A 13,630-nucleotide genomic window follows, 5' to 3' on the forward strand; every position below is an offset into this window, starting at 1 on the left:
GAGTTGGTCTAATCTGTGTTTCTTTGAGCTCTGTGTAATATTTCACACTGTATGTATTTTAGTTGTACTTTATTGATTCAGACTTGCCTCAGACTACTACTGATTCACCTCTTGGTGCTTAACACTGGTGCACCCAAGACATCAATATCTTAAGGGATCTATATATTTTTGTACTTTCTAAGGTGAGTCTGCCCATCTGACCTTTGAGATGTTTCCAGTCTGGCCAACCTCCATTGATCAAACACAGAGAAGAGCTTCAACATGGAACTTGTCGGATATTTAACTGTGGGAGGTCCATTTTGTCTCACTGTGTGGCCAAAAAAAGTGATTTGTGCATTGATACATGTGTGCGTGTTGTGTCTTAAATTTACCTTTGCAGCACATAATATCTAAAAAAGTCCACAAGGTCACAACACACACACACAGAACAAACCTGAGCGGTAAAATGTGACGTTTTTGAGTTGAATTATAGAGTTCATCAAATGTTCTCTATGACTTTGGGGAAAAAAATGGATTTGTTTTACATGAAATGTCTAGCAAATGTTGCACAATCTACCAAGACATCTCCCTCATTAATCTTACAATAATGAGGGAGATTGCCAAACAATTACCTTCTGTTCTTGGATTCCACTGTGCACAGAATGCTATTTACAGTCAGAAAATTAATATCCAGATCTCATCATGCCAGTCTCATTATCTTACATTAGTTATGTTTATGCTGGAGAAACGACTTCCTGATTAGGCAGAGGATAATTTGGTTTTATCTCATCAAAGCAATGACCTGTTTGATTTGACTCAAATTAGAATTTCTCAAATCCTGGATGATTTTTTTTCTTCTTACTTCCTTTTTGAGTTTTGATCACAGCTAGTTCTTTTTTTTTTTATTTAAAAAGTTTGTTATCAACAGACAACTAATTAAAGGAGAAAACTGTAAGCTTAAACTTTGGAGTTTGTTATTGGCTTTCTAATTTACACAACAGGTTTTATTTACTGTTGTTCTTGATATTACATTTCAAACTTGGGAGGAAAAAAACATTCTATTCATCTGTACCTTTTGATTTTTTGCACACAGATGCTAATCAATGGGGTTCAAGAACAGAATACATTACGCTAGCATTCCTTGGAGGAATGCATGGCAAAGTTGTGTACAAAGATTTTGCACAAATTGTTAGAACTTGGAGAGTGTGTTGTGAATGACTCTCAGCTACTTCCAAATCAAATTTTATCTTAAAATCTGTAAAAATGACTAAGTTAAAACCAGTTTTGATTTGGCCATTTGGTTGCAGCAACCTTCTTAGATTAGGGTGACTTCAGAAGTTAATCACTTGTAGATGTGACTCAAATTATTATTTTTTAGAGAGTCTTATTAAAATGTATCCAGTGGGATTGAGATATTTTGCTAATAGACAGGCAGACAAGCAGCCACACTCAGTCACAGGCAATTACACAATACAAAACAGAAAAATGGCAAAATCCCCTATTTCTGACAAAACCAAAGAATAAAGATCACTCTCTTAATGAAAACAATACTTTTATTTGGTTATGAATAACATCTTATTTACATCAATAAATATTTATTAAACAAAACTACAAATAGCTCATGAATCATAAGAGTAACTTGAGATTAGGATGGGATGGTGTGCAAATACAAAATGCACACATATACAGTAAAAATGCCTTTGGATATCTAACATTCATGCACAAAAGGTGTTAGGCCTACAGAACATACAACACTGAACAAGTCATACAAACTGTTGCCTATATTACAAAAGAAAAATAATATATATATATATATATATATATATATATATCTTAGAGTACTAAGTAAAGGCAGCAAGATTTTGGTGTTTGCTAAGAACTTTGACTTGGTACTTCAAGATATCCCAAGATGGCCAAGAATCTCCACAGACACAAAAAGGCAGAGTACATTAACTGTACAGGTGCATTATGGTCCACAACGTTTCTCATTGTCTTGTACAAGGTCAAGTGCAAAACTTGTGAAACAATGAAAAAAATAGTACAAAGACAAATTGAAAGCTAAGGCAGTGAAAAGCAGGAATAAATGAGGTGGTCATGATAAATGAAATGGCCAGAAAGAAATGGAAACAAAAACGAACAATTAATGACACAGTCAAAATGTGAATAAATTAGAGAGGATGAATAAATGTGCAAACTGCACAAGAAAACCATTATTAATAAGAATGGTTAGTTCTTGGAAAACCTTTTATTTCAGAGGGAAAAAGAAGCGTTGGAAATTACTCAAAGTACACTTTCAAGTGTCGAGAAGTTGCAAAGTTAAAGTGTCATTATTTAATCCAAAATGAGTTTTCAGAATGCTTTAAAATGCTGTCAACTGCTGTTCATATTGTGCTGTTTGCTGTTACTTATTTTAACAACTGAAGCTTGGGTTTCCTATCATATGTATACCAATTAAATTGTAGTAATAAATGAGTTAAGCTGATGTCTTTACATAAATGGTAAACAACAATGAAGAAAAACTAACATTAAAATAAAAAAAATAACAATAAATAAAGTTATATGAATGTTTAGGCACAACCTTTGATTTCCCCACATTTTCTTTCTTTTTAAACAGTGTGTTCCTTGTTTAAGAGTCATCCTCAGTTTTAATTATATGGAAAAGTGTCACATTGAACAGGACCTGGTGGCCGTTGTTCCAGCCGTAAAGAGCACGGTCCCTGGCGTTGTAGTCCAACATGGACATGTGGAAGTACTGGTTGTGGAAGGGAATGTCTGTGTACTCGTATGTGGATGTCTTGGTGGAGTAGGCGTAGTACACCTTGGCACCGGTCAGGTGAGAGTTGGTGATGTAGAGAATTCCACAGATCATAAAAGACTCGCCGGCATTCCTTTTCGAGTACTCTGTGTTCCATGTGTTGATAATCTGAAGGGTGTCTGGGTTCAGCTTGCTGATGACTATGTTCCCGGCATTTTGGTTGGTCGCGTATACGGCCCACAGGCCCAGCTCGTCTGCCATCAGGTCAATGTCCGAGAACCCTCCCCATGTGTATGGGTACACGTTGTGGAAGCCTGCTGACTCCAGCGCCCTCTGTGTGATCACACGGCCTGTCTCAAAGCTGTATCTAACGATGATGTTACTCTGCATCTTATTGTAGTACAGCGAGCCGTTGTACACCACGTGGTTGGTTCCGGCCCATTTGAAAGGCAGATTGTAGGCTCTGGCTTCAACTCCTGCCACAAAGTCAGCGATGGATTTGTACTCTTTGACTATCTTGTTGTTGGTATAGCTGTCCATGTACCAAACCTGGGGGCAAATATATACAGACAAAACACCAATATTCACGTTTTTGCATTCAAAACACAATGAGTATAACACTCTCTGGATAATTGTCAGTCTCCTGTCAGCTAGTGCTTTAATTAATTCTCTTAAACAAACAGTTGTCAGATCTGTGGTCAGAAGTAAAAAAGCTGGGAACTCATACTGTAGGTCACTTCAAGTGTTGAGTCAAGTACGAAAAGGGTTTTAGAAAATCAAACACATATGCCCCCTAAACAACAGGACAGAGCAGTATATTGTAAATCAGTAACCGCTCAGTTTGCTTCGAAGACCTTGCAACATCACGCACCTATTTTATTGACATTTTCACACAACATATTGCAGTGCAATACGCTTATTCCCTTCTCTTCGTTGCCTCATTTTCCTCTGTAGACTTGTCTCAGGATTCATTTGTTTAATTTCACAGCATGTGCGAAGTTTCAGGGACAGATAAAAAACTTCCCTCTTTGTGCTCGTAATTAATTGGCTAAACTGAATAAATTTAGCACATAGTTTATGTAAAGTAACTGACAAGTAAAGAGAAGTGTAAAGAAAGGGGTTATTGCAGAAACTGAGTCAATGACAGTATGACAATCTATTCCAGAGAATAAAGATGCTCAAAAATTCATTACATATACAACAATATGCAATTTGTAAGTATTGATTGAGATATTTGTGATTTGTGTTATTTATGTGCAGGATTTGCAAACAACTTTTTAAAACAAGGAAATCTGACAGTGTGATCTGCTGTAGGGATGCAGTTGTTCTCGCCCACAGGTGATGAGTCAGCAATTTGCAGAATTTTCCTGTCGCAGTTTGATATAAGCTCAGCTCCCTTAGAACCTCGGCTGAGGCAATACTAAAAAAAGGACCTGTTACTTGTACTACTTAAGATAGAAAAACAGTGAGTTTTACTCTACTGTCCTGTATAATGTGTCAACAAAGCACCAACATAGCCGAGTTGTAGATAAACATTTTAAGAAACCTTAAAAAAACACCTAAAATCTGTAATTCTTTAACACAAGCAGTAATGATGACAATGTGTTTTCAGTTTCTTTGATTGTTAAATGATTAGAATCAGATGGCCAGATTTAACCTCTAGATGCTCATAATTTAAAATGCACAAACACAACCAAACAAACATTCAAAAATACATTTCATAATGATAATGTGCATTTAAAATTATGCCACATTTATTGTTTTGTATTCTTAGTTAGCATTTTGGTTAATACCATTATTAATGAAACTGGTTCAAAAAGTGCAAATGAGTTGTTGACAACATTGATTAAACAATACTTTTTATGGCCAGATGAAATCTTTAATAAGTGATATGCATCTTATTCTGCTTTTTAGGTTTATTCTGTTTTCTTTTATGGACTTGAATAAACTTTGGATGTATATTTCTTTTATTAAACACTTACACAAAAGTACATACTCTGAACACATCCTAAATCAATTTATAGGCTAAAATTAGTTCTCTTATAACTTGCAATTTTTCCACTAATGAATAGATTTGATTTTAAGGGCAAATAAAAGTATAATGGACCAGGGGTAAACCTATTTAAAATATCATAATACTTGGGGCAAAATAAAATTTCTATCAGCTCACCCTGTTATTTTTAGGAGAAGCTAGAGGATCCGTCATCCAGGCTCCAAATCTGGTCCCTGAAGTCTTCACAGTCAGTGGCCCCGTGATCTTCATCAGCTTGCCACATGCTGTAAACACATCACACAGCTCTCATTACACACCATCTATTGATATGACTTGAATACATATCAAAGAGTTGGATTGTTTAAATATTTTATGCACAAAGGTTTAAATTCTGTGTGTAACAGCTGGAAGCTGCCAGCACTCTTCTTTCTCTCTGCTGTTATATAAAAACAAGGGCAGAATGACACACAAGTGAATCCCATTTGTCATTTGAATTGCATTTAGTTTTCTTGCCAGAGCTTTTAATTGTGCCAATAGAAACTAAGGCACAAGTTTTTAAGTTTAATGTATTAAAACAGGGGTTTTATTTGTCTTTTTTTTTATCAGTTTAAACATTCTGCTCAACACATTTTTTGCAAATCCTCACAAGCCTTGACAGCTTTACAGCAATTTTCTATCAGAATACACAAGTTAGTTATTTATGTTAACACCTTGACAGATATGGTCTCTGTTTCTGAAAAAGTAGCAGAAAATTGAAGCTTCAGTTTTGCAAACTTTTAAACAAACGCAAGGTGGCTTTGAAGGCCAAAATGATTCTTTTAAGTGAGATAGACCTCAACGAGTGGAGTAATGTAATCACAGCTTTTTTACTGCCAAATTGCAAATGTCAAAGCTGAAAACAGAAACAAAATGAAGAAAAAAACTGAGCCGATCATTTTGATAAAGCTTCAAATGCACTTCTATTGTTATAATGTCAAACTATTATATCCATAGATTGAAAAAAATACAGCAAAAATGAATAGAATTTCTAAATATGACTTTTTCTAATCAAGAGCAGTTGTTTCCAGGGGTGGGCAATTCTGGTCCTCGAGGGCCACCATCCTGCATGTTTTCCTTGTTTCCCTGCTCCAACACACCTGATTCCGTGGTTAAATTACCTCTTCATGTTCTGCAGAAGCCTGTTAATTATCCATTGATTCAAATCAGGTGTGTTGGAGCAGAGAAACAAATAAGACATGCAGGATGGTGGCCCTCGAGGACCAGGATTGCCCACCCCTGTGGTAGAAGTTCTATCTGTATGTAAAAAGCAGACTTATATCGACAGCAGATGATGAGCCTATTTACAACAAATATGTGAGACTCACTGAGTTTATTCATGCAGCTGTGGAGTCTATTCTCCAGGTTTAGGACCCTTTGCTGAAGCTCCTCGTAGTCATAGGCTCCCATCTCCTCCTGGATGCCCATTAACACCCCGGACAGGTTCCTGATCTCCTCCTTGAACTGGGAGATGAGCTTGGCGTCGGTCTTGTACTGCTCCAGGACAGGAATCAGCGGCTGCAGGGATTCCATCTTTCCCTTCAGCTCCTAACACAGGCAGAAATATTTGCTTCATGTAATAGAAAATTAGACAAAAACCTGCCCCTTTTTTTTAAAGTGTAAAAACTTTATGTATAAACAATTGCCTACTATTTAATTTTCTACATAAAATGACAGTTCTAGATTCACTACTATATGACCTTTCTTTACAAATAGCATTGTTCAATGAGGCAAAGTTGCATCTGTTGTTCATTTTAATGGAAAAACAAAACAAAGCATGGCATATTATTTGCAGAACAAATAGTCGACTGTTTAATCACAAAAAAAAACATGAAAAAAGAAAGAAAAACAAAACAAAACAAGCTTGAGTATGAACTAAGAAAACTTCTAGCATCAATGCAGTTTTAGTCAAAAACATTAACCTCTGGAAAGTGTTTCATTGATGATGGCATCAGATGTCTCTCTTAAAGTGATCTTGAAAACAAGCTTTGAAATTTATTATTAAATTATTAAATTGTTTTCATTTGTATACAGCCTGTCTAAAAATTAATGCTTGGAGTCTATATTCCTCCACAGGCACTTGCCCTAGATGAAGCACAGCTTAAAAAACATTGTAAATAAATTCAAATAATTTAAATTTATGACTGCTTTTTTGTTGTTCAGATTAAGTAAACAGCTTCATGTCACAACCTGTGACATGAAGCAGATAAAGTCTCAGCTGCATGGTTTCATTGATTTCTACTGGTGTGATTTGTTGATGTGGCTGGTGACCTTAGCTCCAGGTTTTGAAGTACCACTTCACAACTCAGATGGAATTGTTTTTACATGGCATTTGCATGTTCTGCCACTGCATGCATGGGTTTTGTCCAGGTGCTCTGGTTTTCTCCCACAGACAAAACAAACAAAACATGCATGTTAGGTTAATTGGTAATGCTAAATTGCCACTCAGTGCAAGTGACAGTGTGAATAGTTGTCACGTCTGTCTCTATGTGGCCTTGTGATGGACTGGTGAAATGTTCAGAGTGCACCCCACCTCTTGCACAGTGATGCTGGAGATAGGCATCAGTTCTCCGTGACCCTGCACGGAAAAGCAGGTAAAGAAAATAGATGGATGGATGGATGGAATTGTGTGTCCTTGTTCACACAGTTATTGATGATTAATGTAAACTATGGCAAATATAGAAATATCAGAAAATGCATTTTCTGATCTAAGCTATGTATTTTATTGGTAGTCAAAAGAGCTTATACAATGTTTTTGCATATTAGTCATAAATCTGCAGATCTATTTCATCATAGCTAATATGATAAAATTTGTTGTAATGAAGTAATTTGTTTGTAAAAACATTCATGACTTAATAAAATTAATTAAAAATGTCTGCTATTAATAAAGACATTACATTTTATTACATAGCATTTGCTGTTACTGAACTTGAAAAAGATTGTCAGTTTTATTCCACCACTGGAATTTGTTTCATTGTAATTTAGTGAGTCATTTTCTACCTGCATTAGAATGTATTTCATGTCATATTTATTCAAAATGACAACAGGAGTATTCAACTAATCTAATCTGAAATTGAATCTATTAAATTTATTGCAACTCACAGAAGCAACAAAGCTAGTGATAAGGATATTCAGTGGTAAGTGCATTCAACTGCAAAATATAGTAAGGAAGCTATTGAGAAAGACATGACTTCATGGAGCTTCTACATCAAAAAAGTTTTCTCCTTGGTCACTTCCAAATGAAATTCTCTGCCTTTGTATAGATCAAACAAACCTCAAAATATCCAAATGTTTTTGTTTGAAAAGTTGTTCTTGTTTGGGCAATGGAAGACCAGGAAAAATCCTTCCCTGAATGCAAGTTTGTCTAATCACATGCTTCTTATGAATGTTTGGCAGCGATTCCTTGCCGGGCCTCTTTCTGATGTTTCTCCTTGAGTTCAACATCAAACAAAAAGTGTACCTGAAAGTTTTTGTTGACGAGCGTCTTCCTGTCCGCCTCGATCTGCCGGAACTTTGACCGCAGTCCTTTGATCTGGCTCTCCATCCTCATGATGTACTGAAAGTCTCTCTGCGTCCGCAGGTTCAGCACCTCGATTGACTGTGACATGTTCTGCACCTTTTGAAGAGAATGAGATGGTGCAGGATTGATTTTCCCGTCCACCAGCAGATTAAAACGTCCTTCTTCAGTCGTTTTGTAGCCAGCCTTGCTCTAACTTCCCATGGAACAAATCAACATTTTGACCTCCAACATGATTGTCTTTCAACAAACCAGCAGGATAGAGTAGCTTGAAATCTATTTTACATGCATACAAGAATGTTCCATGGTAAATTTCTAACCCTGTTTACCACTAGTGTTTGAGTCTGTTTCACTTTCAATGCTACAATTTACAAAAATTTTTTTTTTTTTTTATGTCACAGCTTTTGATTACAAATTTCAGAGAAAAGATTAGATTCGGATGCCAGGCAGTACCTTTTTATGCTTTAACAAAAGCTCCTTAGATTTATAGAGCCTGTGAACAAGAAGAAATGCTGTCCTTTCTCTTCTCTCTTTGGCTCTAATTGTAACAAACCAGCATTACTGGAGCACATCAGAGGAAAGTGGCACAACACTCATACATTGTGTTCTTTTCTGATGCTGGTAGACAGATCCCGAAATGGCCTTACTGATACCCTGAGGCAGCTTAGTACATTAGTGTCAAAAGGCCCCTGTAAATGATAGAGAACATGCATTGGCATATAACAACCAAATGTAGGCTACGGTAATGTTTCCCCACAGTGTATGACATACTCACTGAGGAAAGAGACTTCTGTGCTATATTTATTTGCTTAAAAATGATACTTACAATCACCAGTCATGATAAAACAATATGTTTTATGGCTCCTTTGCAGTTTATCATGTATTTTTCATACCAAAATAATTAAGTCACTTAAAACTTGTGCTTTTACTGAAAAAGTACTTGTAGTGAAACATAATTACAGAACTTGAAAAGATAATGGTCAGATTAAAGTCCCCTCTTGTTCCATATTTTCCTAACAGAGCACTTTGCTCTCAGACTACAGGTTTATTTATGGTTCCAAGAGTTTCTAACATTAGAATAGGGACAGAGCTTTAGATTGTCAGGCACTTCTTCTGTAGAACCAATTTCCAATTTCTGCAAGATTCATTCTGTGTACTTTTAAGACTATGCTTAAGATTGTCCTTTTAAATAAATCTTATTGTTAGGGTTGGGTTGGGTTTCTAGAGATATCCCTTAGTTATGCTGCTTTATGTTTAGACTGCTGGAAGACATTCTGATCACATGTTCACTCTACTCTCCATGTTTGTACATGCAGTTACTGCTGGTATTAGCTTTGTTTTCTCTGCTTATCTTCTCATAGAATCTACGTCTTGGATTGACAAGTTTTTAATTAATGGCATTTCATAATGTAATGTTTATGGCTGTATACTATTATAATGAGCTGAGTTACTATTTTTGTTGTATAGTACGCTACAATGGCTTTTGTTGTAAATTGATGCCATGTTAATAAACTGAATTGAATTGAAGATTTTCCACACAATTTAACTCTTAACATTTGATAGTTACATTAGTTGCAAAAACAATCAAGGGACTTCAGCCCTATTAAAGTAAGATGAAGAGCATTCTCATCTACTCAAGCTGTCATTTAGCTGATGTCATCCATGTAACATATGCAGAAGTGGAAAATAAAGCTATGGACCAGGCTGGTGCAATCTCTCAGAGAATTACGGCAACAGAGTAGCTAAAAACTGATGAGATGTTTGTATGAATTCAGGTGTGCTGGCAGCTTTGCATAAGTGTGAGTGTGCACGTGCCTTCTCCAGGAGCTGGCGGAGTTGTCTGCCTTTGGCATCTCTGGAGCAGAGATTCTGTTCAGGTGCCACCACTGTGCAGATACAGCGCCCATCTGCATCCTGAGCTGAGCTGTACACCTGCCAGCCCTCCTTCGGCCTGATGGTCTGCACACAAAGACACTCGCACGCTTGTGAATGCACAGAACACTTTTCTATGGACACAAATGAATTAAACCCTGATTTTTATCTCCATTATAAAACTGCAACACATGGTTGTTGAGCTTTCGATATTTATTTTTCTCATGGGGTCATCCCATTCTTCTTCTTTGTTTTCCTCAAGTCCTGACACCAACCAATTCCACTGACTTACAAAATGTCTTGAAGTGCTTCTGTTGTTAGATATTCCTCTGTTCTCAGTGTTTTGTCTCCAGTGAATAGCCTTTTTCAACAATAAACAGAGTTTTCTGGCCTTGATGAATAACCCAAGTGTTGAAATTTCACTGTTTCTTCTTAGTAGCCATTCCATAGACTAGGAAAAGAAATTGCAGGGAGAAACTGATAAACCTGCATCATGGTTTCTTTCCATTGTTCTAACATGATCCCACTCAAAAAAGTTTAAATTTTATACAAAAAAAAAGTTCTTCATTATGAGCCAATGCAGAAAGATTGTAATGCAGCAGCATGAAATGACAGACAGAGCCAAGTGGAAAACTAGTTTAGTTCCAAACATATTGATCAGAACACCGTTGTTTACTGTCAGCACGAGAAATTAACTTTAACAGTGGATGGCACATTTTCTCTTTGCTATCAGCCTTTTTGGCAGACTCTGTTATTTTTATTTTATTGTGCTCTACATCATAAAACAAAATCTGGAGGGAGAATATGATGTGAAACATGTGAATCATCCACCAGATTTTGAAGCCTACAGTATATGTGTTACAAAAAGTAAAGTGCTTCCACAGCATCCGTTTACTCTCCCATTCATTCTCTCCTGCCAGCTGGAGCGGTTTAAAGAGCATTTGGCAGTGGCCGCCAAAGATCATGTCCCCTCTGAGCAGGCGAAAACTTCGCTGTCGGGAGACAACTCAACCTCTGACTCATCGTCTTCACCCACAGAAAAGCTGCTTTTTGCCACTAAACAACCTCAAAATCTGCTACTTAATAAAAGAAAAATAAGCAACAACTCAACCAGGTTTGAAACCAGGTTTGAGGGCTATTTTATTTTTTACCACTTCCATCCTGATTTTAACTAAACAATGACATCTGAAGTTCATAAGTGTAAATAAACATTGTCTAGAAAAATATTTTAAAATCTGATTGGTGTCGTGAACTTTAATTTTATTTTGAATAGTCACTCTGGCATCTGAATGGGAAGTAGGAGGGGAGGAAAATCCAAACTCATTTTTTCAGTGCTTTGCTTTGAAAGACTTAAAAAGAATCTTGTTCCACAAATCTTTGTAACCTTGTGTCTCTTGAGTGATGCACATCCTTTTCCCCTCTTCTCACCCTCACATTTCCTCATAGTAGAACGATTCTGTCTCTCAGCCAAGCCAGATGCACTCCCCACTTTTGCTTTTGTTTGTGAGGAGCTTTTCTCACTCACTAAATAATTCTGACATCTGGTTCCTCTTTTTGTTTTAGGCATTCAGATCTGAAGGAGTAAACCTTTCCCATCCTTCTGAGCAACATTTTTGCAGCCAGTTTCAGTCAGGGCAAGGTGAAGAAACTGCTTTGCAATCAAGGCACTCTCTGCATGGGTGGGACAAACCTAATCGACCAGTGTTTCTGGTGATCAGCAAGCTGCTCCCTCGAGTTTGCAATAATGCTCCCAAACAGATTTATGTTAGGGACCTTAAACTTACATTTCCTGAAACACAAAACAAACAAAGAGAGCAAAACTGAAAATAAATCTATATGTTTAGTGTTTTTGTGAGATGATGTAGACACAATTCATAGCATCAAATCCCAACAAAACACAGAACTTTCCCCTAAAAGTGAATTAATATTTCTATAAAGATGGACCAACCATCACCACTATAATATATAATACTTTATACAAACTATATGTTTATATTTAAAGTTACTTTTACACAAATTTCTTTTGTCAGCATAGAATTGAATATTTGTGCACAGGTGACAGTGACAGTGACAATGGCAAAGAATCAGCCAGCGTGCAATAATTGCAGGAAACTGAAATGACTCATCCGAGACTTAATGGGCAAAATGAATCACAGCAGCGCTCCACCCAAAGTAAATCCACCTTAAATCACTAAAACATCCAATAATCAAACAAGCTTAAGTTTTGGTGGCTCTTTCTAACTGAAATGTAGTGGAAACTCACCACAGTCGGGCAGGATCCGAACAGAAGCAAGAACAGCAGCGGGTTCAGAACCACGGACAGCGACCACATTCTGTCTGCCGCCACAGAGCTTCACACCTCCACCTCCTCCGAGACAAGAGAAGGAAAAAAAAAGAAGCCAAAAATCACGCAAGTTTCTGTCCGTGTGCTCTCCCCACCACGTCCAACTAGGCTCTGGTGAAAACCGTGACTTCCTGGGAAAAAGGGGGGCACATCCAAGTACCCGTCCCCGTCACGCGTGCCATTATTCAGGCAGCGGGCAGAAACCTCGTCAAGGTGGGGGAAAAAATGTATCTTTCTAAATATATATATAAAGTTTGCGAAAATCCGAGCTGCGTTTCAGGGACCCTTCATGACGGAAATGACATCATCCAGCCACCTCTCTTGACTTGAAGTGATATCCAGCTCGTGCGAGAGAAGGAACCACCAGCAGCTGCGCGCGGACAAAAGTTGCAGCTGGTCGCATTCAGAAGGAAAGAAGGTGGAGAGGGAGGCGCGGAGAGGCTGCTGCGTCTTTGTGAACGCGCAGAAAGAGGGGAAAAGGAGCGCGCGGGGGGTTGGGGGTGGTTTCTATACAACCTGCGTTAAAAAGGAAGAAAAAAAAACATGCGAATAGATTTTATTTTCAACGATTTAAACTTAGAAATCCAAATTGTTTATTCAATACTAAACTCAATATTTGCAACATATTTTATCTTTATCTTTGTCATTGCCATTAAAACTTAAAGGAACGTATAGTAAACTGAAATCAAGCATGAAAAAGGTTATCCTGAACTGGACCAAATGGTGCACTTTGAAATAATTTATTTCAGTAGTTTTCCAGATATATTGATATGCAGTTCTGAAGTGTGGGTTTGTACTCAGCTGAATCCGCAATGGGATGTCACTCAAGTTCATATGTGTGAGAAGGGAGACAGGTGAATACTTTTGTCAATATAGTGTTTTTACAGTCACTTCACCTGTTTCCATAGGTAAACAAAACACGTGGTAGTTGCCATCCAGTCAAAAATGTGGCTTACTAATTTTTAATTAAAAGACACATTGGCCATCCATACAGGGAAAAATAATATGCAGATTTTGTTTGTCACTTTATGATTTTTTTTGATTACTTTTTAAAATATTGAAATGAGTGCCTTTAACGTTTTCTGCAGTGTATAAATGAGTAAAGTGAATTATTGTCTTATTTCAACATGAAGT

At 37.1% G+C, this 13,630-nt stretch overlaps 1 protein-coding gene across 2 annotated transcripts; it reads right to left on the reverse strand.

Moving 5' to 3' along the window:
- Positions 1-1,835: 1,835 nt before the first annotated feature.
- Positions 1,836-12,891, reverse strand: LOC108232782 (noelin-3). 2 transcript variants are annotated; one of them, XM_017410809.3, is made up of 7 exons: positions 12,416-12,891; positions 10,096-10,239; positions 8,224-8,379; positions 7,297-7,341; positions 6,092-6,311; positions 4,905-5,011; positions 1,836-3,283 (listed from the first exon to the last, which is right to left on the reverse strand). In XM_017410809.3, exons 1-7 carry the CDS (start codon positions 12,482-12,484, stop codon positions 2,606-2,608), a joined length of 1,419 nt encoding a protein of 472 aa, XP_017266298.1. In that variant the 5' UTR covers positions 12,485-12,891; the 3' UTR covers positions 1,836-2,605. The 2 variants fall into 2 exon arrangements, with proteins under 2 accessions (XP_017266298.1, XP_017266299.1); XM_017410810.3 differs by lacking the exon at positions 7,297-7,341.
- Between the last annotated feature and the right edge of the window lie 739 nt (positions 12,892-13,630).

The sequence above is a fragment of the Kryptolebias marmoratus genome, linkage group LG20 (assembly GCF_001649575.2).
Source record: "Kryptolebias marmoratus isolate JLee-2015 linkage group LG20, ASM164957v2, whole genome shotgun sequence".
Taxonomy (NCBI): Eukaryota; Metazoa; Chordata; class Actinopteri; order Cyprinodontiformes; family Rivulidae; genus Kryptolebias; species Kryptolebias marmoratus.